At 37.1% G+C, this 25,867-nt stretch overlaps 1 protein-coding gene across 4 annotated transcripts in view; it reads right to left on the bottom strand.

Moving 5' to 3' along the window:
- Nucleotides 1-25,867, bottom strand: part of DENND4C (DENN domain containing 4C) — a 147,000-nt gene that overhangs the window by 37,333 nt on the left and 83,800 nt on the right. For 3 of the 4 annotated variants that reach the window (XM_050761309.1, XM_050761311.1, XM_050761310.1), the window contains 10 exons: nt 23,635-23,735; nt 23,313-23,531; nt 16,261-16,406; nt 14,789-14,824; nt 14,569-14,699; nt 12,595-12,727; nt 8,520-8,726; nt 5,518-5,646; nt 4,222-4,366; nt 3,804-3,950 (listed from right to left, as the gene is read on the bottom strand). In XM_050761309.1, coding sequence (XP_050617266.1) covers nt 3,804-3,950; nt 4,222-4,366; nt 5,518-5,646; nt 8,520-8,726; nt 12,595-12,727; nt 14,569-14,699; nt 14,789-14,824; nt 16,261-16,406; nt 23,313-23,531; nt 23,635-23,735 — 1,394 coding nt within the window. The remainder of the gene's footprint in view (nt 1-3,803; nt 3,951-4,221; nt 4,367-5,517; nt 5,647-8,519; nt 8,727-12,594; nt 12,728-14,568; nt 14,700-14,788; nt 14,825-16,260; nt 16,407-23,312; nt 23,532-23,634; nt 23,736-25,867) is intronic. The other variant, XM_050761312.1, reaches the window with a different exon arrangement.

The following is a 25,867-nucleotide window of genomic DNA, read 5'->3' on the forward strand; positions in this document are numbered from 1 at the left end:
TAATGGGAGAATATCTAAAGGATATAAAAAACAGCTTAAAAGAGCTTCCACTGGCCAACACAGGGATAATTTGAGGACCAAATAAGGGCAGTAATGAATTATACTTCAATGAATAAAACAGGAACCCATCAGTCCATACTGATAATAAATAAGAAAAAAACAGAGAATGGAGAATTTTCCATATACTAGAACATCGTCTTCTAAATTTGAAAACAGTGATAGAATTGGCAGAATCACCACTTTGTAGCCATCACAGTAATGACTGGTTCAGGCAAGCATCATCAATGGATGCCAAATTTAAAAGAGAAAGTGTCATGAGAAAGGATATTAGCACATTGTCTCAGAGTGTCCTTTCAAAAATAGCTTATTATCTGAGAGGAAGAAAAAGATTATAGTAACTAAGCACAGAGAAACCAGACAATAGTGAGACTAGGTGATCCAAATTAATATCACCGATGAAGGACAGACTGTGTGTGCCTGTAGGATGTGACAACTTGAGAAGTATTCAACATCATTTATGTAGCACACCCATGGATGCATAACCTAATCGCTAGGAAATAACAGACAAACCCAAGTTAAGAAACATTCCACAAAATAATTATGAATTCTTCAAAAAGGCCAAGGTCATAAAAGATTTTTTAAAAGGCTAAGGAACTGTGCCAGGTTAAGGAAGACTAAAGAAAGGGAGTTAAAGTACCACAAGGAACACTGGGATAACTGACAAACTTGGAATATAAACTATGAAGTAGTATATCAATGTTTTCTTCAATTTGGTAACTAAAGTGTGGTTGTATATAAGAGAAAATACCACTGAAATAATAAAGAGGTAAAGGGCAAGATGTATGTAACCTGCTCACATGATTTAGGAAAAAGAAATGGGGCCGGGCGCGGTGGCTCAAGCCTGTAATCCCAGCACTTTGGGAGGCCAAGATGGGCGGATCACAAGGTCAGAAGATCGAGACCATCCTGGCTAACCTGGTGAAACCCCGTCTCTACTAAAAAAAAATACAAAACACTAGCCGGGCGAGGTGGCAGGCGCCTGTAGTCCCAGCTACTTGGGAGGCTGAGGCAGGAGAATGGCGTGAACCCGGGAGGCGGAGCTTGCAGTGAGCTGAGATCCGGCCACTGCACTCCAGCCTGGGCGACAGAGCGAGACTCCGTCTCAAAAAAAAAAAAAAAAAAAAAAAAAAGGAAAAAGAAATGGTATGTGTATGCATACCGAATGAAAATAATAAAGCAAATGTGGCAAACTAAAAAGGAGGGAATCTAGATTAAAGATATGAGAGTTTTCTGTATTATTCTTGCAACTTTTCTGTAAGTTTGAAATTATTTTAAATATTTTAAAAGTCTGTTTTGACTTTAAAGTTCTATAATTTAAAATCAAAACTAAGATCAGGTACTAGAGAAAACAGTATAAAGATGTCAGTAAAGGACACATAAAATAACATATGCAGTACCTCCATTTTCCATCACTTATTACACTGCCACTCAGACTCTGGGTTTGCCATACAACAAAAGAATTAATGTCTTTAAATACTACTACTTAAAATGACTAACTTCAGTCACTTTTTTACTAGCTCCCTCAAAAAGTCTGGTAAAGCAATATGGTGCCATGAAATGAACACTAGGCTGGGACCCGGGTAGATTAAAACCAAACATGCTCCTAACAGCTAAGTCACTCTGTACCAGGTACCAAGTGGAAAGATTCCACGAGATAATCCTTAATGAAATGAGCAACTTAAGCATCTGGGCTGAAAACCCCAAAAGCATGAAATGGCATTGTCAGAAGTTCTACAAAAGTACACCATCACTGCAAATTCAGTATGTGGCATTCAGTTATTTGAAATGCAGCTAAAATATAAATAAAGGGGACCTGAAAGTTTGTGCCCAACTACTGAAGTCTTTATACCAAACACCCAGGATTACTAGGAGACTGGTATTTCCATTAAAGGAGTAAATTGCCTCTATAATGAGATAAACTTAAAATTCTGAAGGAATAAGAGGAGAGGTGTTTATCTATTACTATTCCTGGTAAACGTTTACATACAAAAAATGTTTTTTGTTTTTTATACATGAAGCCCATTTCTTCTACAAGTATCATGAAAAAATATTAGATGAAATAAAATATGGTGGCTTTAAAGTAAAAGTTTCATAAAAATTCTTATTTGTTAATATAATATACAAACATGATGGCAAACTGAGGAAGTTAATTACAAACAGGATTGTAACCTATAGCTTTATGTTGACTTTCAAATTTACACATGCTCCTGTAATTATATGAAGGTTGTTTTTAGCACAAGAATTCGCAAGATCAGTTTTGGAAAGCAATAGCCACACCACCTCAACAGCTGAAACAATTACTTCTTCAATGCCTATAACACTATTTGTCACAATGATGCTACAAACCAACCTTAAAATAAGAATTTTAGCAAGGCATAATATATTTTCAAATAAGATAACAAATATGCTTTGCAAACTGACCATGAAAAGTTAGTTGGATATTTTCAATAGAGTCTATATATGATTACATTTACCTGAAGGAGAAAAGGCAAGAAAATGAAAACTGTTTACCACTAATAACAATACTTAAAATACAATGAAAGGTCTTTCCCCCACCCTTGCATGTCAGCAAAATTTAACCTAATAAATGGGAAATTACCTGATGTGGTTAACATTCAAGGGTAGCATTAATGCACACGTGTATCCATAGCTTCACGTCATACAAGTCTGTCTGCACCCCACACCATGACAGCCAAGGACAAATGCAGCACCAAGAAACAGCACAGAGCAAAAAGCAAAGCAACAAAGAGCAGAGAAAAGGAAACTTCAGTCATTGAGACAAGTTCATCAGATGAAGTACAGGAATTAGACCCAGAATTCTTTTTAAAGGAAGGCTTGAGATATTAAAAACAACCACAACAAAAAAAACAACACAAGAAGAAGGATGTGCAACACACATATATCTGCACAATGTGCTACTTTAGTTACACTTATTTCTAACTTCAGAGGAGAGGGATGGCTATGTACATAAAAGCAGCTTCAACAGCTTCTCAGATCTTAAAAAATGTAACTTAAAGAGATTACTTTCTCTCATTGTGTGACTTACTTCCTTCCCTCTTTAATATTCATACTCTTAAAATTTTAAGATACATTTTCTTTTTTTTTTTTGAGACGGAGTCTTGCTCTGTCACCCAGGCTGGAGTGCAGTGGCCGGATCTCAGCTCACTGCAAGCTCCTCCTCTCGGGTTCACGCCATTCTCCTGCCTCAGCCTCCCGAGTAGCTGGAACTACAGGCACCCGCCACTTCACCCGGCTAGTTTTTTTTTTTTGTATTTTTTAGTAGAGATGGGGTTTCACCGTATTAGCCAGGATGGTCTCGATCTCCTGACCTCGTGATCCACCCGTCTCGGCCTCCCAAAGTGCTGGGATTACAGGCTTGAGCCACCGCGCCCGGCCTTAAGATACATTTTCTATTTAATTTTTTTAAAAGATTTGCAAGTTGTCACTACTTTTCAAGTTCCTTAACTCATGATTCCTAATTATAGCATACACTTTCATAAATTAATGATAAGCAAATACAAAGAAGCATCACGCTAGAGCACTGTGCACAGCACTCCCATACTAATTTTATACTACAGGAAATAAAGAGAAGTGATCTGCAGACTCTATTGTTTCTCTTGTAAGTATACAGTACTTTCAAAGTAGTCATATCACACAAACTCAAGAAGGGAAGAAGCTTTTTGAAAAAGGAAAGATTTAACATGAGAGTAAGTAAACGGTTAGTAAAATCTGGATTTTAGTACCTGTGCTAGAGTGATTATCAATGGACTCAAGCCTGATTAAATCTCTGACGAAGACTGTGTGCTCCCCATTGTTAGCATCATTAGAACTATCCACGCTACCGTGGCTCACCGTGTCCCCATCACTTCCACCTGTGACATTTTGAAGAGCTAAAGATAAGGACAATAGCAATTCAATAACTCATGCATTGATAATCTCTTACACTAAACATGAATGACCCACAGTTCATTTATAGTTGCAGAACACTTTCTAAATTTCTGGAAAAAAACAAAAACAATTTTGGACTAAGATAATCTGTCTTTAAATGTATGTGAAAATGTCTACCAGAATTTAAGTTTTCTACTTCACATAGCTAAAAATTCATATGCCTATAAAGCTCATGGTTCAGCAAGGAAGTATATTTCTAATCACATGTATTACCTGATATTGAGGAGACCTGTGACCTTTGCACAGTCTTTTTAAGCGGCTGCCTAAACTGTGCCAAGCCATGTACCACATTCCGTACCTTCGTCCATAAGAAGATACCACTGCGGGTACTGCTAGGCCACGGGCTCTCCAAAACTACCTAAAGGTAAAATAAGGGTAAAAATAATGTTAATTAGCAATATCTGATTTTAAAAATTCATACATATGTGTGTGTATATGTTTATATATATACACACAAATATAAACAGTTATACTGGCCAAGAGGTATATAAAAAAATGCTAAACATTACTAAACATGAGAGAAATGCAAAGTAAGACTACAATGAGATATCTTATCACCTCGTACTTGTTAGAATCACTATTGTCAAAAAAACAAAAGATGTTGATTAAGGATGTGGACAAAAGAACCCCTACACACTCTTGGTGGAAATGCAATTAGTACAGTCATTAAAAAGATTCCTCAAAAACAGTATAGAGTTTCCTAAAAATATTAAAACTAGAACTACCATACCATCCAACAATCCTGTTACTGGGTATAGATATGCAAAAGAAATGAAATCAGTATATTGAAGACAGATCTGTACTCCCATGTTTATTGTAGCATTATTCACAATAACCAAGATATGAAATCAACCTAAGTGTTCATCAATGTATGAATGAAGAAAATGTGGTATATATACACAATGAAATACTATTCAGGCTGAAATACAAAAGGAAACCCAGTCATTTGTGACAATATGAATGAACCCAGAGGACATTATAGTAAGTGAAATAAGCCAGGCACAAAAAGACAAATACCACATGATCTCACATATATATGAGATCCAAGAAAGTGACACCCATAAAAGTAGAGATTAGAACTATCGTTACCAGGGGCTTTGGGAGGTGAGGGGAAAGGGGGTATTGGAAGATGTTGGTCAAAGGATACAAAATTTCAGTTCGATAGGAGAAATAAATTCAAGAGATCTATTAAACAACATGGGGACTACAGTTAATAACAACAGATTGTATTTTGAAAATTGCTGAGACTAGAAGTGTTCTCACCACAAAACAATGGTAAGTACGTGAAGGCATATTTTAATTACTTAACAGTTCAATTGAGCCATTCCACAATATACATATCTCAAAACATCATATTGTACATGAAAAATATATATACTTTTTGTCAATTTTTAAAAAATAAACATATTCCAAAACCTCCTTTAATAGGAGTTTCATGAATAACAAAAGCTATACAAAATAATCATTCTCGATAAGCACCACAACTTGCCTACTGTCGATCCTACTTACCTTATTATAATAACCATAAGTAATGGCATTAGGCTTTATCCTAGCAGTTTTCATTTCAAATAAGACTCTCACTGCTAAAACAGGATGACCCCAAAGTCCACAAAGCTGCATCACTACTCGATAGCACACCTAACAAAAGAAAAAAAAATGGAAGTGTCAGTAATTAGTATACTATGAATTGTAGAGATTTTACTGAATTCTTTCCATGAAGTTACTATAAAGCAGTATTTTCTCCTTTGTTCTGCTTTGAGCATCTCAGCAAATTATTTTTAAGACCTATTCAGGCTGGGTGCAGTGGCTCACACCTCACAGCACTTAGGGAGGCTGAGGCGGGTGCATCACCTGAGGTCAAGAGTTTGAGACCAATCTGGCCAACATGGTGAAACCCCATATCTACTAATAGTACAAAAATTAGATGGGCATGGTGGTGCATACCTGTAATCCCAGCTACTTGGGAGGCTGAGGCATGAGAATTGCTTGAACCCAGGGGGCAGACTTTGTAATGAGCCCTGATCACACCACTGCACTCCAGCGTGGGCGACAGAGTGAAACTCTGTCTCAAAACAAAACAAAACAAAAATCTATTCATTAATGCAAGTATCATCATTATTAACTATTTCATATAAGACATATGTGTCCATGTTCCATTTGTTTGAGTAACTAAATCACCACAAAGAGAAAAACTATTACTCCTCATAATTTGAGAGGTAATTCATTTCTAAAATCAAAGATAGAGGCTGGGAGCAATGGCTCACGCCCGTAATCCCAGAATTTTGGCAGGCCCACGCAGGCAGATCACCTGAGGTCAGGAGTTTGAGATCAGCCTGGCCAACACAGTGAAACCCCATCGCTACAAAAAAAAAAATACAAAAATTAGCCATGCGTGGTGGCACGCACTTATAGTCCCAGCTACTTGGGAGAGTGAGGCAGCAGAATTGCTGGAACCCAGGAGTCGGAGATTGTAGTGAGCCGAGACTGCACCACTGCACTCTAGACTGGAGGAAAAGAGTAAAACTGTCTCTAAATAAACAAACAAATAAATAAAAATAAATAAAATAAAGTATAATTAAAGTCTCTCTCTCCCCAATCACTATGCTTTCCATTCAATGCCAAAGGAATTAAAGACAGTATCTCCAAAATGCCTATAGAACAAATAGGATTTGTCTTCAAAAGAATGAGAAGACAGTTAAATATACTATAACATTGTTAACAAAGACTTTTCATTTTTAATTCCAATCTAGTTCAAAATATCATTTATAGTTATCTCAACACCAAAAAAAAATTTTTAAGGGAAAAATAGCATTGGAAAAAGCTAAATAAGTGCCTCAGTTTCCTCAACCATTAACTGGATAGTATCAGTATCTACTTCTTAGGATGGTTTCTAAGGCTTGAGAGAGAAAATGCATGAAAATGCCTAGTACATCATTCACTGAGTGCTTACTATGAACCAGGCACTTTAAGTATATTAAGTGATTTAACCTTCAAACTAACCTACAATTAAGGTACTAACTATTATTATCTACCTCGGTGGTTCTCCAGGAGCAATTTTGTTCTCTGGGAACATTTTTGATTGTCATGATCTGTTCAGGGAAACAGAGGCATATAGTTGGTAGAGGCCAGGGATACTACTAAACATCCTACACAATGTACAAGACACAAGACAGGCCCCTAAAATAAACAATTATGTGGGCCAAAACATCAATAGTGCCAAAGTTGAGAAGCTCAAAGCTACATTTTCAAATAGATAATCCAAAATACAAACAAGTTACATAGGCCAGGTGCAGCGGCTCGTATCTATAATCTTGGCACTTTGGGAGGCCAAGCAGAAGGATGGCTTGACACCATGAGTTTGAGACCAGCCCAGGCAACATATCAAGACCCCATCTCTACAAAAAATAAAACTAAAATATTAGATGTGGTGGTGTGCACCTGTAATCCCAGCTACTTGGGAGGCTGAGGCAGGAAGATTGCTTGAGCCCTGAAGTTCTAGGCTGCAGTGAGCTGTGATAGTGCCACTGCACTCCAGCTTGGGCACGAGTATATATATATATTTTTTTTTTTTGAGTATAAATATTTTTTAATAAAAATATATATTTTTAATATATATCTTTAAATAGATTATATAACTCACCTTAGGACACAGGTCCTTAGTGGAAAGCCACTTACTAAAAGCCTATTCCCTATCTGCTCCCCAACAAAGTTAAAAGAACAAAAGGAAGCCAGCCACAGTGGCTCATGCCTGCAGTCCCTGCACTTTGGGAGGCCAAGGTGGGGGTTCAAGATCCAGGAGTTCAATACCAGCCTGAGCAAAAAAGTTAGGCTCCATTCTTTAAAAATAAAAAAAATCAAAAGAAGAAAAACCATATGCCAGGCACAGGACTGTATGCCTGAAGTCCTAGCTACTTGGGAGACAGGTGGGAGAATTGCTTGAGCCCAGGAGTTCAAAGCTGCAGTGAGTCATGACCATTCAACTGCACTCCAGCCTGGGCGAGAGAGGAGCAAGACTCCATCTCTTTAAAAATAACAAACATGGCCAGACATGATGGCGCATGCCTGCAATCCCAGCACTGAGAGCTGAGGCAGGCAGATCATTGAGGCCAGGAGTTTGAGACCAGCCTGGCCAACATGGTGAGACCCCATCTCTATCAAAAATACAAAAAAAAAAAAAAAAATTAGCCAGGTATGGTGACATGTGCCTACAATTCCAGCTACTCGGGAAGCACAAGAGCTGTGTGAATACAGGAGGCAGAGGCTGAAGTGAGCCAAGGACTCACCACTGAACTCCAGCCTGGGTGACAGAGTGAGACTCTGTCTCAAAAACAAATAAATAAGTAAAATAAAAAATAAACACAAGCATCAGCTCCATGTAACAGAGTAATAGTTTTATCTTTCCTGCTTAATGAAAATGCTTGAGCACACTTTAAAGCAACTTAGATCCAAATTTTATTAGAAGTACAAAAATAAAATTTACCTTAGAAACAATGTCAATTTGTTATACTTGCCTCATCTAAGGGATCCACATCTGTTTTCCTCATCTTAATAAGTACATCATATGCCTGCTGAAGTGCTCTGACTTTAGGATGAGAAACCCTAACATAGGCCGGAAGACAAATAAACCATAAACTGTAACAATGACTGAACAGACACTTGGCCCACTGTGATGGATTTGTATAACATCTCTTCGCCAATTTATGAGCTGTTTTTATTTCCTAGAAAGAGAATAAAATATTACGATATTTATTAAAATTCATTAGGGTGAGGGAAGAAGTGAGAAGGAAAAGGGAGAGGAGAATTTAAGTAAAACTTGACCCCTAAAATCAAGCACTTCAAAGTTGACTTTTGTGAGTAGCTTCCTGCTTATTAGTGCTAACGGTTCCCCTGAACATTCATTTACAATAATATTTCATACTATACCAAAACTATTTGTTAGCAAGCATATGTCTCTTAACAGAGTAGAAATTAAGAGCAAATATCATTCATCTTTTTGTATTAGAATGGCTCATAACATGTCTTTTACAAACAAGGAACTCATTTTTGATGGGTGAAAAAGTGATATTCTTCTCACTCTTCCCTTCGCTAAAGTTTGAGATGCTCTAGGCTATCTCCTGCCAAGATTTCCACTCTGTCTTCCCAAGCTACAGTCTATGTTAACTCCCTCACTGACATGTTCCTTAAAAAAGACCTATTTCTGGCCAGGTACGGTGGCTCATGCCCGTAATCCTAGCACTTTGGGAGGCCAAGGCGGACGGATTACAAGGTCAGGAGATCAAGACCAGCCTGGCCAACATGGTGAAACCCGGTCTGTACTTAAAATACGAAAATTAGCCGGGCGTGGTGGCGTGTGCCTGTGGTCCCAGCTACTCCGGAGGTTGAGGCAGGAGAATTGTTTGAACCAGAGAGTCGGAGGTTGCAGTGAGCCAAGACTGCATCACTGCACTCTGGCAACAGAGGGAGACTCCATCTCAAAAACAACAACAACAACAAAAAAATCTACTCCTTTGCAGTCAACATAAACTTTCCCACCTCCTAGTTTGATAGTCGTGTTTTCTAGTTCAGCTTTTCATTCTGATTTAGGTAGAAGAGAGAATAGGGTATCAAAATCATCTGCTGAGCTTTTTTTTTTTTTTTTTAGATGGAGTCTTGCTTTTGTCACCAAGGCTGGAGTGCAATGGCGTGATCTCAGCTCACTGCAACCCCCACCTCCTGGGTTCAAGTGATTCTCCTGCCTCAGCCTCCTGAGTAGCTGGGATTACAGGCACCCACCACCATGCCCAGCTAATTTTTTTGTGTGTATTTTTAGTAGAGACAGAGTTTCACCACATTGGCCAGGCTGGTCTCGAACTCTGACCTCAGGTGATCCGCCCGCCTCAGCCTCCCAAAGTGCTGGGATCATAGAAGTGAACTGCCGTGCCCAGCCATCTGCTGGGCTTTATCAAACTATATATATTCCCAGAAACTACAGAGCCTATCACATATATCAGAATGCCATTTTATGCTTTGCACTAAAGATTCTTCCACTAGTCTACGTTCTAAATAAAAAAATTTGGAGGCCGGGCATGGTGGCTCATGTCTATAATCCCAGCACTTTGGGAAGCCGAGGCAGGTGGATCACAAGGTAAGATATTGAGATCATCCTGGCCAACATGGTAAAGCCCCGTCTCTACTAAAAATACAAAAATTAGCTGGGTGTGGTGGTGGGTGCCTGTAATCCCAGCCACTCAGGAGGCTGAGGCAGGAAAATCGCTTGAGCCTGGGAGACGGAGGTTGCAGTGAGCCGAGATCGTGCCACTGCACTCCAGCCTGGGTGACACAGCGAGACTCCACCCTAAAAAAACAAAACAAAAACAAAAACAAAAAAACTTGGTATATTTTACTTTTAAGCTCAATCTCCACAATACTTCAGTATATATTTAAAAACATATGCCCCTGTTTTTCTAAGATCCTATGGTTCTTTTCTTTTTGTTAGCCTGAAAAAAAAATTCTGCTATAAATGAGATTTAGAGGCTGAGTTAGCAAAATTTTCTCATTTTAGAAATTTGCCTTTTGTTAGCTGGTAACAGTAAAAAAAAAATTCTTTAGTATTCTCTTCGAAAAACTGAAAGAAATATGAACTGTATGAATGAAATTAGGAAATACCTCAGGATATCTCTAGGATTTAGGGGGCTATCCCATAAATTAGTAAAATCTGAACTAAGATTTTCATCGTGAAATTTTCCACATTTTGAAGATCCCTAAAATGTCAGTGTATGTATAAAGGATGTTTAATTTTAACTCATATGTAACCACAGCTTAGTTCTTTATACCTAAATCACATATAGTAATAAAGCAAGATGTCTAGTTGTCCTAAGTTAACTCCCTTTGGATTATAATACTTGGAATAAAGTATATTTACATTAGCCATTAGGGAAATGCAAATTTAAAATACAACTTCATACTCACTAAACGGCTATAATCAAAAAGACAAACAATAACAAGAATTGACAAGGATATGTTGTAAAACTGGAACCCTCACACACTGCTGGTGGGAATGGAAAGTGGTGCAGCCACTTTGGAAAACAGCCTGGAAGTGCCTCAAAGGGTTGAACACAGAGTAACCATTTGACATAGCAATTTACTCCTAGATATATAACCCCCAGAAAAATAAAAACATACATCCAAACAAACACTTACACACAAATGTTCATTTGCAATATTCGTAATAGCCAAAAAGTAGGAAGCAGCCACATGTTTATGAACAAATAAAATATGGTATATCCATACAATGGAATATTATTCAGCAATAAAAATTATTACTGATATATGCTGCAACATGGATGAATCCTGAAATGTTACACTAAATGAAAGAAGCCAGTAACAAAAGAATACATATTATGCAGTTCTACTGGTGAAATGCTCAGAATAGACAAATTTATAGACAGAAAACAGACTTGTGGTTGCCTAGGGCTGCTGGGGATTGAGAACTGGGGTTAATGGCTAAAGGATGCAAACTTTCTTTTGGGGTTGATGAAAATATTCTAAAATTAATTGTGGGGGTGGTTGTACAAACCTGTAAATATACTAAAAGCCACCAAATCATACACTTTAAGTGGGTATGCTGTATGGTATATGAATTATATTTCAATTAAGTTTTCTAAAAAGTATATTTGGTTCCTACACTCTTTTTTTTTTTTTTTCTTGAGACAGATTTTGCTCCTGTTGCGCAGGCTGGAGTGCAATAGCTCAATCCCAGCTCACCACAACCTCCGTCTCCCAGGTTTAAGCAATTCTCCTGCCTCAGCCTCCCGAGTAGCTGGGATTATAGGCATGCACCACCATGCCTGGCTAATTTTGTATTTTTAGTAGAGACGGGGTTTCTCCATGTTGGTCAGGTTGGTCTCAAACTCCCCACCTCAGGTGATCCGCCTGCCTCGGCCTCCCAAAGTGCTGGGATTACAGGCATGAGCCACCGCACCCGGCCAATTCCTATGGATAGTCTTAAAGCATAAACATAAGCATTCGAAAACTTCAGCCTTGACTGATTGACAGATAGATAGATAGATAGATAGATAGATAGATAGATAGATAGACAGACAGACAGATAGATAGACAGACAGACAGATAGATTAATAGATAGACAGACTTTTTTGAGATGGAGTTTCACTCTTGTCGCCCAGGCTGGAGTGCAGTGGCACAATCTCGGCTCACTGCAACCTCCATCTCCCGGGTTCAAGCGATTCTCCTGCCTCAGCCTCCCGAGTAGCTGGGATCACAGGCGCCTGCCACCATACCCGGCTTATTTTTGTATTTTTAATGGAGATGGGGTTTCACCAAGTTGGCCAGGCTGGTCTCTAACTCCTGACCTCAAGTGATTTGCTCACCTCAGCCTCCCAAAGTGCTGGGATTACAGGCATGAGCCACCATGCTCGGCCCTGACTTGATATTTTAAGTAGGCTTGCAAGAAATCTAGTTAAATTCAATAACAACCATAGTGAGTCTTCAAATGGTTGTTGTGGGTGATCATTCTAAACTATGAGCTGCATATCGCATATACATATTTTACATATTAAATGAACATGTATTAGGTAAAGAATATCTGACCTGTTTAGTTCTCTTAGCCATGAGAGCTGGACTCTTTGTAATGCTACTCCCAGTAGGGTGTCTACTAAAACAAAGTTTCAACTCCTGCGGTCTGTCAAAAAGCTTAAGGTCCAGTCTTGGAAAGTATTTGTAACTAAAATAAAAAGCAAAAATAGAACTGCTGATTTAAAACACACCAACTCTTCATATTATTCCAGCGTTTAGGCAAATATTTCTAAACTTCAAATAGTACCCAACATTATTTTAAATGCTTATATAGAAAAAATACTTTTTAAAATTTTTAAATGATAAAACATACAGAGACCACCTTCATGAAAATTTTGTCTCTTCCCCACCCTACTTGTTATTTTCAATCAATCTCTAAACCACAGAAAACTCTGATTAAAGGGAGAAATAACTCCTTCAAGAGAATCCATGTATTCCATAATTTATGTTTTAAAAAATTTTAGTATACTTCATAATTTTATGTTTTTCTTCATAAAATTACCTTGCATAGGTATTTAAAATAAAAAAATCCATAAAATTTTTATTTTAAGGATGTACCACAATTTAAGCAGTTTTTCACTGCTGGACATTATGAGGTTGTAGATTGTTTCTAAATTTCTCCAATTAAATATTTTCATATGTATATCTTTGTGAATACTTTTGCTTAATTTCATAGGATGAATATCCAATAATAGAATTTGCTAGGTCCATGTTTATCAAAAGAATTAAAATTATTATAATTAATATCAAATTATTTCAAAAAAGATTATACTTAAACATACATTCTAACTACTAGCATAACCTATTCTCAATGTCAAAAGTTTCTGTTCATCAATTTGGTTTGCATTTCTTTGAATGCAAAAAACCATAACATATTTTTATATTATTGACTTTGGCTTTCTTGGAAATTGTCTACTTATTTCTTTTGGCCAATTTTCTTCCAGGAGATATTGCCTTTCCATATTTGATTTTATCTTGTTTGTCAGTATCTGCATTCCAATTTCTAGCAGTTAAGCCAAAGTAGAAAAGAATTCTATAGTTAACATGAAATCAAAATAGTATTTAATTAACCCATTCAATCCCAGATATATTCTTCATTCTGATGCAGTCCTCTTGATATTATACATTAATTCTCTATTTTAGGAAGGTACTTACTTTACTTTCCATTTTAGAAATTTTTTTAGAAACACAGCCTAAGACAATAACTGTATATGTACACAAAGATATAGACAGCAAATAACTACAAACAAATCCGTAAGAGGCTAGTTAAATAAATCATAATAAATGCATACAATGTGGTCATTACAAATGATAAGGCACAAAAATACTTAATGGCATGGGAAAATGTTCAGACCACTAAAGGCAAACATAGATTACAAAGGGAATCTACCTGATGAACTCATACATGCAATACATACACACATAAATCCACATAAATACATGCCCACAATTGTCAAGAGACACAAGTACTGGCGCTAGAATGATGTATTAGTTTTCCATTTTCGTTTGATTTTCTAAATTTATTAAATTTATAGTAATAAAAAAACTACAAAATCCATTCTAATTTCTTAAAAGAGTCACATCCAAATCCTATCTTTTATCTTAAAAAAGAGTAAATTCCTGGCCCTCTACCTTAAGTTTTCTCGGAAAATTACCAATTCATAAGAATTTCACAGTCTTTGTATCAACAATAAAACTCCCAAAGTGAGCGGGAAGCCTCATAAAAGTAACATTTTTCTTCTTCAGAATTGAAACTTTTAAAGATTAAAATACAAACACTAAGGTAAACAATGATCAACATCTGACAATATCATCCAATTTTTAAATTATAACACCTAGTGGCATTTCCATAAAATATTTATCTACATTAGTTCACCAAATTAATAACGAAAATGAGTTTCACAAAAGACTAATATACATATCTACTAATAAAAATTAAAAGAAACTAATAGGCTGTGCCTAAATAGCTCTTTGAAAACTTCCTACTACCTGTACTTTGGTGACAGGTCCTTTCCATCATCAGGAGGTGGCTCTGGTGGCATTATAAATACAGTATGCTCACTTTTCTGTGAATCATCCAGTTCTATCAATCTGGTATCTTCTGCTGAATCAAAATCAACCTGAAAATAATTATTTTTCCCCAATTAATTTGCATACAAACAGGATCTAATTCTGAAATTTCAACCCTTAAAGTCTAAGAAAAACATACCTTATCTGATTTCTCTGTGCCTTTATCAGGAAACAACTAGAAAAAAAGAAAATAGATTCCTAATGAAAATGTCCACTATGAATTTAATAGACATTTTTATCTTACATTCTGATTTAGAAAAAAACTACCCCTTTTCAGTACCGGCTGATACAAAACATTGCAAAGTATATTTTTAGGCTAACTACATACTCTTAGGCTAAAGCATAATTTTTTACTTGTGGCTATTAGGATAGAAAACTATTTTGATTAGTCATTTTGTAAACCTTAAGACAAAAGACGACCAATCACAAGGTTATCTGGCTTCTCAAATAAAAAATTTCATTACTATTAAGCCCCTTTATTAGTGATTGACATTAAGCTTCTCATATAACTGGAAGACACTGGAATATCAATTTTGTAAATAAACAAAAATGTTGAATAGTTTTAATTATATACCTGGAATTTTAGATCACACTGATAGGAGAAAATTATTCAAATCTTCTAAGGCACATGAATCATGAGGGGGCCAAAAAAATTAATGTTGTAATATTCTACCTTTTTTGGATACAATCTCAAATGTTATATAATATACGGTTTGCATAAAAAACTGGCCCCAAGATCTACTTAGCAAAAATAAGAATTATATTAAAAGTTAGGAAAAATTATAACCAAGTCATTGCTGTCAAGAATCAATTTTAACTTCCTTAGGATGGGTGGGTAAAGCTTTAAAATTTAACATTTCCATCTTCCATTAGAACAAAAGAAACATACTAGGCAAAAGAATTTGGAAAGACATTAAAACAAAAGAACACAACTTCTATTACCCATAAAACTAAACATTTTTTAATTTAAAAACCTAAATCTTAAAGTAAATCTTATTCATTTAAATTAAAAAAAAATAAACTCACAAGGCTCAAGGAAATGTTCTTAGTTTTACAACTCAATAGTTGTAAATGAAAGTGAGACTTAAAGAGAAAATTTACTGGCTGGACATGGTGGCTCATCCTGTAATCCCAAGGATTTGTGAGGCCAAGGTGGGAGGATCGCTTGAGCCCAGGAGTTTGAGACCAGCCTGGGCAATACAGTGAGACCTCATCTCTACTAAAAATTTAAAAAACTAGCCAGGCGTAGCACATGCCTGTAGTCCTAGCTACTCGGAAGGCTAAGGTGGGAGAATCACTTCAGGCAAGAAGTTTGAAGTTGCAATGAGCTATGATCATGCGACTGCAACCCAGCCTGGGTGACAGAATGAGATGCTGTTTCAATCAATGGATCAATCAATAAAGAAGAGAAAACTTGGCTATATGTGGTAGCAACTTGATACCACAAAGAAAATTATTCTTATATTCAGCCCAGAATCAGTAACACATACACACACATACACAACCCTATACTGTCTTCCTTATATCACTCTAGACTAACAATAACAATGATAATTATACAGGTAAGGCAAACTTTTTTTTCTAAACACTAGTATAAGTACAAACTTTTACCTTTTCTATGCAATCATCAAAAAATGCTAATCCAGTATCTTTATCACTTACAAAACTGCATTCTTCAATGAAACGAATAAAAATCTGTGTTTTGGATAAAAGGGTATAGAATTTTGCATAGGCACGATCTCGACTTTTTAAAAACCCTGAGGAAAACAAAATTATAATTAAATTCAAATTTTAAACTGGAATTCGATATTATAGTAAACATTAAACTTGTACTTATCTATATTACATTCTCTTTATCTATATGTGTATATATCGACATTTAAAGAGAAGCTTCTACAAATTGAGTATCCCTTATCTGAAATGCTTGGGACCAAAAGTGTTTCAGATTTCGAATTTTCTTTTTAAGATTTTGAAATATTTGCATGCGCACAATCAGATATCTTGGGGATGAGACCCAAGTAAACAGGAAATTCATTTATGTTTCATATATACATTATACACACAGTCTGAAGGGAATGTTATACAATACTTTCAATGATCTTGTGCATGAAACAAAGTGTGTGTTAAGTACTTACGTGTGGAATTTTCCACTTGTGGCATCATGTCAGCACTCAGAAAGTTTCAGATTCTGGGTATTCCAGGTTTTGGATTTTCAGATTAGGGAAGCTCAACCTGTAGTAACTACATATATAGCTCCTTCTGCCTAATTAAACCATGAAAAATACTTAACTTCTATCAACCCCTTCACTGAAATCTGAATCCCCTATAAGGAACCTCCAGCTCTACAACTTTTAAGTAGAAATTTCTCTGATACTCTGCATACTCTTGAGTCCATAGTCAATTTCCAAAGAGCCAATGTCCTTCCTCTTTAATGTCACAAGACCATTATTTCTGTATTGTTTTTCAAATTTCTGCTTATTAAAGTTTCAAGCATCTGGCTATTCCACCATTTCCTCTATTAATCATAGTCCTCTATTAATTGCAGGGACACTCCTTCATTCACTGAAGACCAGGACATTTGATTCAAAGTCTCCTCCTTTCTAATCCCTACCACCATCATTCTTCCACACCCAGAAGCACAAATCATGAAAACACTTCAGGTTCGTCTTCATTCCTTTTTTTTTTTGAGACAGAGTCTAGCTCTTGTCCCCCAGGCTGGAGTGCAGCGGCGTGATCTTGGCTCATTGCAACCTCCGCCTCCCAGGTTCAAGTGATTCTCTGCCTCAGCCTCCTGAGTAGCTGGGATTAGAGGTGCCCATCACCATACCTGGCTAACTTTTGTATTTTTCGTAGAGACAGGGTTTTACCAAGTTGGTCAGGCTGGTCTCGAACTTCTGACCTCAGGTGATCAGCCCGCCTCGGCCTCCCAAAGTTCCGGCATTACAGGCGTAAGCCACTGCACCTGGCCTCTTTTCTTTTAAGAGATGGGTGTCTTGCTATGTTAACAAGGCTGGTCTCGAACTCCTGGCCTCAAGTGATCCTCCCATCTCAGCCTCCCAAACTGCTAGAATTATAAGCATGAGCCACCATGCCCAGCCTTCATTCCTTGATTTTCAATGATCCTATGCTCCATCCTACCTCAATCACCAACTTCAACACACAGTCACAGTCCCTTGACTTTACTTGCTAGCATTCAAAGCAGCACTGCCTTCCAAATCTCTCATTTTCACATCACTCCCAGCCCATCACCTCTGCCTATCTGGTCTCTTTAATTAAGTATTTCTACTAAGTGTTTTAGCGTTTTCTATTGGGGGAGCAGAGAGGGAAGGCTCATTGAAATCTCCAATCCACTGGCCCTTTTACCTCCACGTACATCCTCCCATCTTCACTTCTTTCTCTATCTAATACTGATTCCATGCTATATCCATCATTTCAATTACTGTTTTGTCAATACTCTCAACCCTTTTGCTCTTTTGTCTTTTTGGTTAAACCTACCTAGCATAACCCAGCTCTAAGAATGTACTGCTTGCCTTCTCTGGATCTGCATTAGGGTGACTAAGCATAAGTTAAGGGGAAAAAAGTTCCACAACTAGGCAGATTAGAAGCACTTATACCTTCATCCCTGACCAGCAATCCTACTACATTTCTAGAATCAATTTAATTTTCCTTTTCACATGTTTCCACAACTATTTCCTATTTGTATATGCTCTCCCTTCATGTTTTTGTGCCCCCTCCGTACCCCGAAATGAGCATACTTTATATTGCAATGAAAATGCAGATCATTAAATAGAAACTATGTATACTATCTCACTACATAACTTACGACTCTTTAACAGTTATCATTCATTCCTTCTGTCTTTTTACAGTGGATATGTCCCTCCTCCTATCTAAGGACAAACCATCACATGACTTCAGGATTCCAGCCCCTTCCAGTGTTCTCGGGATAAATCTCCCTCTCTATTAACTACTTCTCTCTTTTTTTTTTTCTTTTTTGAGATGGAGTCTTGCTCTATTACCCAGAATGGAGTTCAGTGGTGTAATCTCGGCTCACTACAACCTCCACCTCCCAGGTTCAAGTGATTCTCCTGCCTCAGCCTCCCAAATAACTGGGACTACAGGCATGCGCCACCACTCCCGGCTAATGTTTGTATTTTTAGTAGAGACGGACGGGGTTTTGCCATGTTGGCCAGGCTGATCTCAAACTCCTGACCTCAAGTGATCTGCCTGCCTCGGGCTCCCAAAATGCTGGGATTACAGGCGTGGGCCACTGTGCCCAGCCTCTATTAGCTATTTCTCATCAGCATACTCAAGTCTCTTTTTCTATCTTAAAAAAAAAAAAAAAAAGCCTTCGATCTGCTCTTTCCCTTTTTTCTGTTGTTTTACTTTTTATAAAGGGCATGGCCATTCACTTGGTTGTTAAAGGCAAAACCCTCAAAGCTGCTCTTGATATCTCCCACTCTATCTTACATTCCATATTCAATTACCAGGTTCTACTTGATCTAATTCCTAAAAAAATCATTCTTCTATTCACACTATCATCAATTAATCCAGGTCACCTCTAATAATCCCTAGAACCAATGTGGCTACTTCTTAAATAGAAGATCCATGCTTCAATGCCTCCAGTGCAATCTCTGTATGGAAGCCAAGGAGATTCTTCTTTTTAACATTTCAAAGAGTGATTTTTTTAAAAAATGCAAATCTGATCCTATTACCTAATGAAATATCCTTTACAGGCTTCCAATTACTCTTAGGATAAAAACTGAAACCAGCACTAATCCTAAAACATCCTGCATAACCTAGTTAATGCCAACATTTCAAACATGGTTTTCTCTGCAGCCTTTCTTTCTTTGATGCTGTGGTCCTGATTCCCATCCCTTTTATATACTAATTAGTAGAGAAAAGCTTAAATAAAATAGAAATAAATTATTCTCCCCAAGTTATAATGAAAAGGCTTTCTTTCCTTCTAGTGGATCCAGGCAATGATAGCAAAGGCTGCTAAACCAAATAAGTCAAAGGCTAACGGGTGACCTACAATGAATGAATGAGGCTGACAACACCTTAAACCTATTAGAAACACTAAAAGTAGGACAGCCAGACATGTATGTGCCTCTCAAGATGATGCAATAGGAAGAAGTGAGCACCATGTATTTTGGCACGTCTTGCCAAGATAATTAAACCTGAATCTAACCAAGCCACTAGATCTGCACTGTTTAATTCAGTAGTCACTATCTTCATATGGCAATTTAGCACTTGAAATGTAACTGATCCAAATTAAGACACACTGTAAGTAAAAAATACATGCCAGAACTGAAAGATGTGGGCCTAGCGCAGAGGCTCACGCCTGTAATCCCAGCATTTTGGAAGGCCAAGGCAGGCGGATCACCTGAGGTCAGCAGATTGAGACCAGTCTGGCCAACATGGCTAAACCCCGTCTCCACTTAAAATACAAAAATTAGCCAGGCATGGTGGTGCACGCCTGTAATCCCAGATACTCGGGAGGCTGAGGCGGGAGAATCACTTGAGCCTGGGAGGCAGAGGTTGCAGTGAGCCAAGATTGCATCACTGCATTCCACCTGGGCAACAGAGCAAGACCGTCTTTATTAAAAAAAAAAAAAAAAAAAAAAAGAAAAAAGATGTTTGTGAAAAAAATGTAAACGATTTCATCAATAATTTTAAAAATCAGATTACATGCTGAAATGCTACTATTTTCCCCCTATTTTTCACTTTTTTATTGTGGCTACTAAAATAATTTTAAATTTTATATGTGGCTTACATTGTGTTTCTACTGGACACTGCAGCTCTTGAACCTACCACAAGTTTACAGGCAATACAAGTGGTAGAAGAAATGGTAAATAACAACATAAGGTAAAATAAGCCAAAACCACATATACAAAATTCCTAGTTAATTACTATTGCTTTTTAGACCCAAACTTAAAAGTAGCACACCAAGGGATACCTTAGGACACTAATATTCCTTGTTATTTCTTCAAGGAATATTTCTCTGACCTAACTAGCACTAACACTGTGATCAATACTTTCCTTCAAAACACACTTCTTAAGATAGTTAGTATTTACATTTTTTTCTTGTCTAATGTCTGTGTCCCCTAGTAGACCAAATGCTGAACTGTTTACAATAAAACCTTAGGGCCTGAAAACTGAGTAAGTATCTTTTCAAATTCCTTTAGTGATGTCACTCCCGTACAATCCATATTCTTCATCTGGCATTTACAACTACCCACAATCTGAGCCCTAATCTTATTTTCAGCCTTATCTTCCACATCACCTCTAAAGCTCATCACTCTGGTCAAATTGTACCATGTAATCTTTTTTCCCAAATGTGCTGTCATGAGTGAAACTGTGTCCCCCTCAAAATGTATACATACATATATATATATGTTTTTTTTTTTTTTGAGATGAAATTTCAGTCTTGTTGCCCAGGCTGGAGTACAGTGATCTCGGCTCACCACAACCTCTGCCTCCTGGGTTGAAGAGATTCTCCTGCCTCAGTCTTCTGAGTGGCTGGGATTACAGGCATGTGCCACCACGCCTGGCTAACTTTTGTATTTTTAGTAGAGACAGGGTTTCGCCATGTTGGCCAGACTGGTCTCAAACTCCTGACCTCAGGTGATCAGCTTGCCTTGGCCTCCCAAAGTGCTGGGATTACAGGCATGAGCCACTGTGCCTGGCCCAAAATTTATATATTAAGTTCCTAGCCCCTAGTACCTCGGAATGTAACTATTTGGAGATAGGGTCTTTAAAGAAGTAATTAAGCTAAAATGAGGATTATGGGGTAGACCCTAGTTCAGTAAGACTGGTAGCCTTGTAAGAGGAGGATATTTGGACATAAGACAAACACTGAAGGAAGACCACATGGAAAAAACAGCTATCTACAAGCCAAGGGAAGAGGCTTCAGAAGAAACCAAACCTGCTAACTACCTTCATCTCAGTTAAACCTCCAAAACCACGAGAAAATAATTTCTGTTGTTTAAGCCACCTAGTCTGCGGTATTTTGTTATGGTAGACCCAGCAAACTAATCTGCAGGCCTTGTGCTTTAGATCTTGATGCTACTTCCATTTTATTACCATGAATGATAATAGCTGTTATGAATCATGAGTATTTTAAAGTACTTGTACTAGTTGCTTCACATATATTTTCTCATTTAATCTTCACAACAATGAAGTAGATATAGCCCCCATTTTATTAAGGAGAACACTTTTTTTTTTTTTTTTTTTTTTTTTTTAATTTTTTTGAGACGGAGTTTCACTCTTGTCACCCAGGCTGGAGTGCAATGGCACAATCTTGGCTCTCTGCAACCTCTGTCTCCCAAGTTCAAGTGATTCTCCTCCCTCAGCCTCCTGAATAGCTGGCATTACAGGCACACACCACCACACCCAGCTAATTTTTATATTTTTCGTAGAGGTAGGGTTTCACCATGTTGGCCAGGCTGGTCTTGAACTCCTGACCTCAGGTGATCCACCTGCCTTAGTCTCCCAAAGTGGTGGGATTACAGGCATGAGCCACTGCGTCCGGTTGAGAAAACTTGACTTCCAGAAAGCCTTTCCTGTTCTTCTCCATTTATCTCCATTCTACCCATTCTTCTAAGTCATGCTTCTTCCATGAAGTCTTCCAAAATACCCATTTTGAAATACTGGAATATTTGGAAGAATATCCCTTTTTTTTCTGAACTCTTAAAACTTCCAAATTAAAACTGTGTAAAATATGTTTTCTTGACTACTTGTTCTATTTTTTAAATATTTTAATTATTTTCCATTTAAGACCCCATAGAGCTAGGTTTTATACTTCTTTATATTCCTACATAACTAGCCAGTAAGTGGTAACTAAATATTTAAGTGGTAAGTTATCTTAAAGCAGAAAAGATAAAGGACAAAAGGATTAATGGAAAAATACAGATTTTTTTTGTAATCGCTAGGTAAAAAGCACAGAAAAGTAAAATAATTTCAAATAAATATTGATATAGATGTAAGATTGCTACTATATATATAACAGTAGCTGAATAACAACAAAAATCTCTATCTATAATTCCCTAAAACAAAACATACTAAAAATAATGAGTATATGTTTTTCCCTGGAACAAAGCTACATTAGTCAAAAATGTTTAAAATGTGGTGCCCTCATTGCACAAACTAATTGTAAAGCCAAAAGTGTATACATCTCGCCAAGTGCAGTGGCTCACACCTGTAATCCCAGCATTTTGGGAAGCTGAGGAGGAGGATCACTTGAGGCCAGGAGTTCAAGTCCAGCCTGGCCAATATAGCAAGACTCCACTCTATTAAAAAAAAAAAAGAAGAAAAAAAAAGTGTACAAATCCAAGAACTATGCAAAATTGAGGAAATACCTAAATACCTGAAGGCAAATCTCCAGTTATGTTCTACTAAGATAACTGACAAGGTATTGTAAATATAGGTAACACCTTTGACTTTTCATAATTAAATATGCCTAGTTTCAGATTTCTCAGGAAAAAAATGGGCTATAAAAATTACAAGAAATTCTAGTCATAAAGTTCGGTTACAAATACATGGAAGTTCATTATATTTGAATGTGAATTTGTAATAATTTATACAGTAAGTATTTCTTGGCAACAACATCAAATATAAAATATTTTCACTTCAATAAAAGGAATTGTACTTTCAGTGCTACCCACCCTGTCGGTCAAACAATGAATCAGCAGCTGTGGCTTTATTTGAAGGAGCCTCTGTGATTGGTCTGAGAAATGTTCTATATCCTTTTAAAATAGACGCCATAAAGCGCAAAAATGCCTCTTGAATTTCCATCTCAAGCTGTGTCATCTTCTTTTGCCAGGAGAAATCTGCTTCAATTGGAGTCATGTCAATCGCTGAGCCTTCTTGAGTTTTTCGGTGAACTAACAAAGGAAAGAAAAACAGAAAATGGTATTATGTTAAATTTAAGAAGAATTTTCTCATATACATTCCTTCATTAATAGTATTCCTTTTCCCTCACATTACCTGAAGACAGCTGGGGATACAATTTCTTTAAGGTGCTAAGTAGATTTTTGCATGGCTTTTTGGGAAGTTGCTTCCAGTTCATGTTCTTCTTTTCATCTGATCTATTAAATCAGAACAAAATTCATAAAATGTGTTATTCATAATCTGCTTTTACTAAACAAAATTCTTGCATCAACCTAAAACTAGAAAATGGAAAAGATGTATTTTTACTGCAGTCACAACTGATGCAAACAGTTTGAATAAGTGAATTTCAAGGAAGTTCTCTTTTCATTCAACCAACGTCTGTCAGATTTAGCCATCTCATTCTAACCTTCCAACACGTATTTTCAATGCTGGAGTCAGGAATACAACACTGAAGTCTAGCTTCAAAAACTACATTTTAGAATTATAATATTCTAAGAGTCAAATCTAGTTGACTTGAGACTTCAAACTACCTACTGGCAGGCTTCTAAAATGCTGTGTGCCCAAAGAGAAGAATTGGAATTTAAGTAAGGATTAAAAGTATATGTAGTTCATCCAGCCCTCACAGTTAAAAATAAATTAATCATAACACCATTATTCAATATAATCTATGATCATGAAACAACAAAAACCAAAGCCAGACCACCCTGGCCAACATGGTGAAACACCCTCTCTACTAAAAGCACAAAAATCAGCCGGGTGTGGTGGTGTGTGCCTGTAATCCCAGCTACTCAGGAGGCTGAGGCAGAAGAATCACTTGAGCCTAGGAGGCGGAGCTTGCAGTGAGCCGAGATTGCACTACTGCACTTCAGCTTGGACAACAGAGCAAGACTCTGCCTCAAAAACAAAACAAAACAAAACAAAACAAAAAAAACCCAAAGCCATAGAGATGACCATTTTTAAAGGTATTACTAAAAGCTTCTGTTTCCAAAACTTTATATTCCAAAAATACAAAATATATATATCTCTGTGTGTGTGTGTGTGTATATATATTCCAAGAATATAAGAATATAAAATGCAACAGACAGAACTGCCTAAAAAGCCCTCTTTTTACAAAAGTTAACATAAATATAACAAATGTTCTTTAAAATTCATGGCTAAGCTGGCAAGAAAATCAGGGAAATCTTCAGGGGTTGAAAACCCAGAGTAACACCAAGGCCACATCTGCCCTGAGGATTAACAGACAGCCTTGGATTTTAAAGGCTTCTCACAGAACAGGAGACCAAGTTTCAGTCTCACCAAGAAGTATGTTAGAACTGAAACTTCCAAATAAAACTGGTACGCTTGAAAGGCTGACTCTGCTTTTTCTTTTTTTTTTTTTTTTTTTTTTTTTTTTAGACAGTCTCACTCTGTCATCTAGGCTGGAGTGCAGTGGTACGATCTCAGCTCACTGCAACCTCCGCCTTCCAGGTTCAAGCAATTCTCTGGCCTCAGTCTCCTAAGTAGCTAGGATTACAGGAGAGTGCCACCACGCCCAGCTAATTTTTTATTTTAGTAAAGACAGGGTTTCATCATGTTGGTCAGGTTGGTCTCGAACTCCTGACCTCATGTGATCCCCCCACCTTGGCCTCCCGAAGTGCTGGGATTACAGGCATGAGCCACCGCACCCAGCCTGATTCTTTTTTTAACCCAAAATGCTACAATTCTAAGCCCTTTCCCTAAGTCAGTGAATTGCTTAGGTTTCTCTAAATGTAGCATGGCATAATGAAAAGGGCAGAGATTCCAGCTTTAGGATCAACCTGGAATCCTGGTTGTACCTTTATATTAGCTGATTAATGAAATTAATAAATTTAATAAAAATTTAATTTTTAATAAAAAATTAAATTATTTTTTATTTTAATCAGGTTCTATTTTATAGTATTGTTCTTTAGTACTCAGTGCAGTTCACATGTAGTTTTTTTTCTAAGCAAGTGATTGCATTTTGGAATCTTTTTTTGCATACTTTAAATCTTTTAACAAAATATGTCAATATGTTTTTAAATTTCAATAGGTTTTGGGGGAACAGGTGGTATCTGGTTACATGAATTAGTTCTTTAGTGATGATTTCTGAGATTTAGGTGCACCCATCACCCAAGTAGTATACACTGTACCCCATGTGTAGTCTTTGCTCTGTCGCCCAGACTGGAGTGCAGAGGTGCGATCTTGGCTCACTGTGACCTCCGCCTCCCGGGTTCAAGCGATTCTCCTGCCTCAGGCTCCCAAGTAGCTGGGACTACAGGCGTGTGGCACCATACCCAGTTAATTTTTTGTATTTTTAGTAGAGACAGAGTTT

Source organism: Macaca thibetana, chromosome 15 (genome assembly GCF_024542745.1).
Source record: "Macaca thibetana thibetana isolate TM-01 chromosome 15, ASM2454274v1, whole genome shotgun sequence".
Lineage (NCBI taxonomy): Eukaryota > Metazoa > Chordata > Mammalia > Primates > Cercopithecidae > Macaca > Macaca thibetana.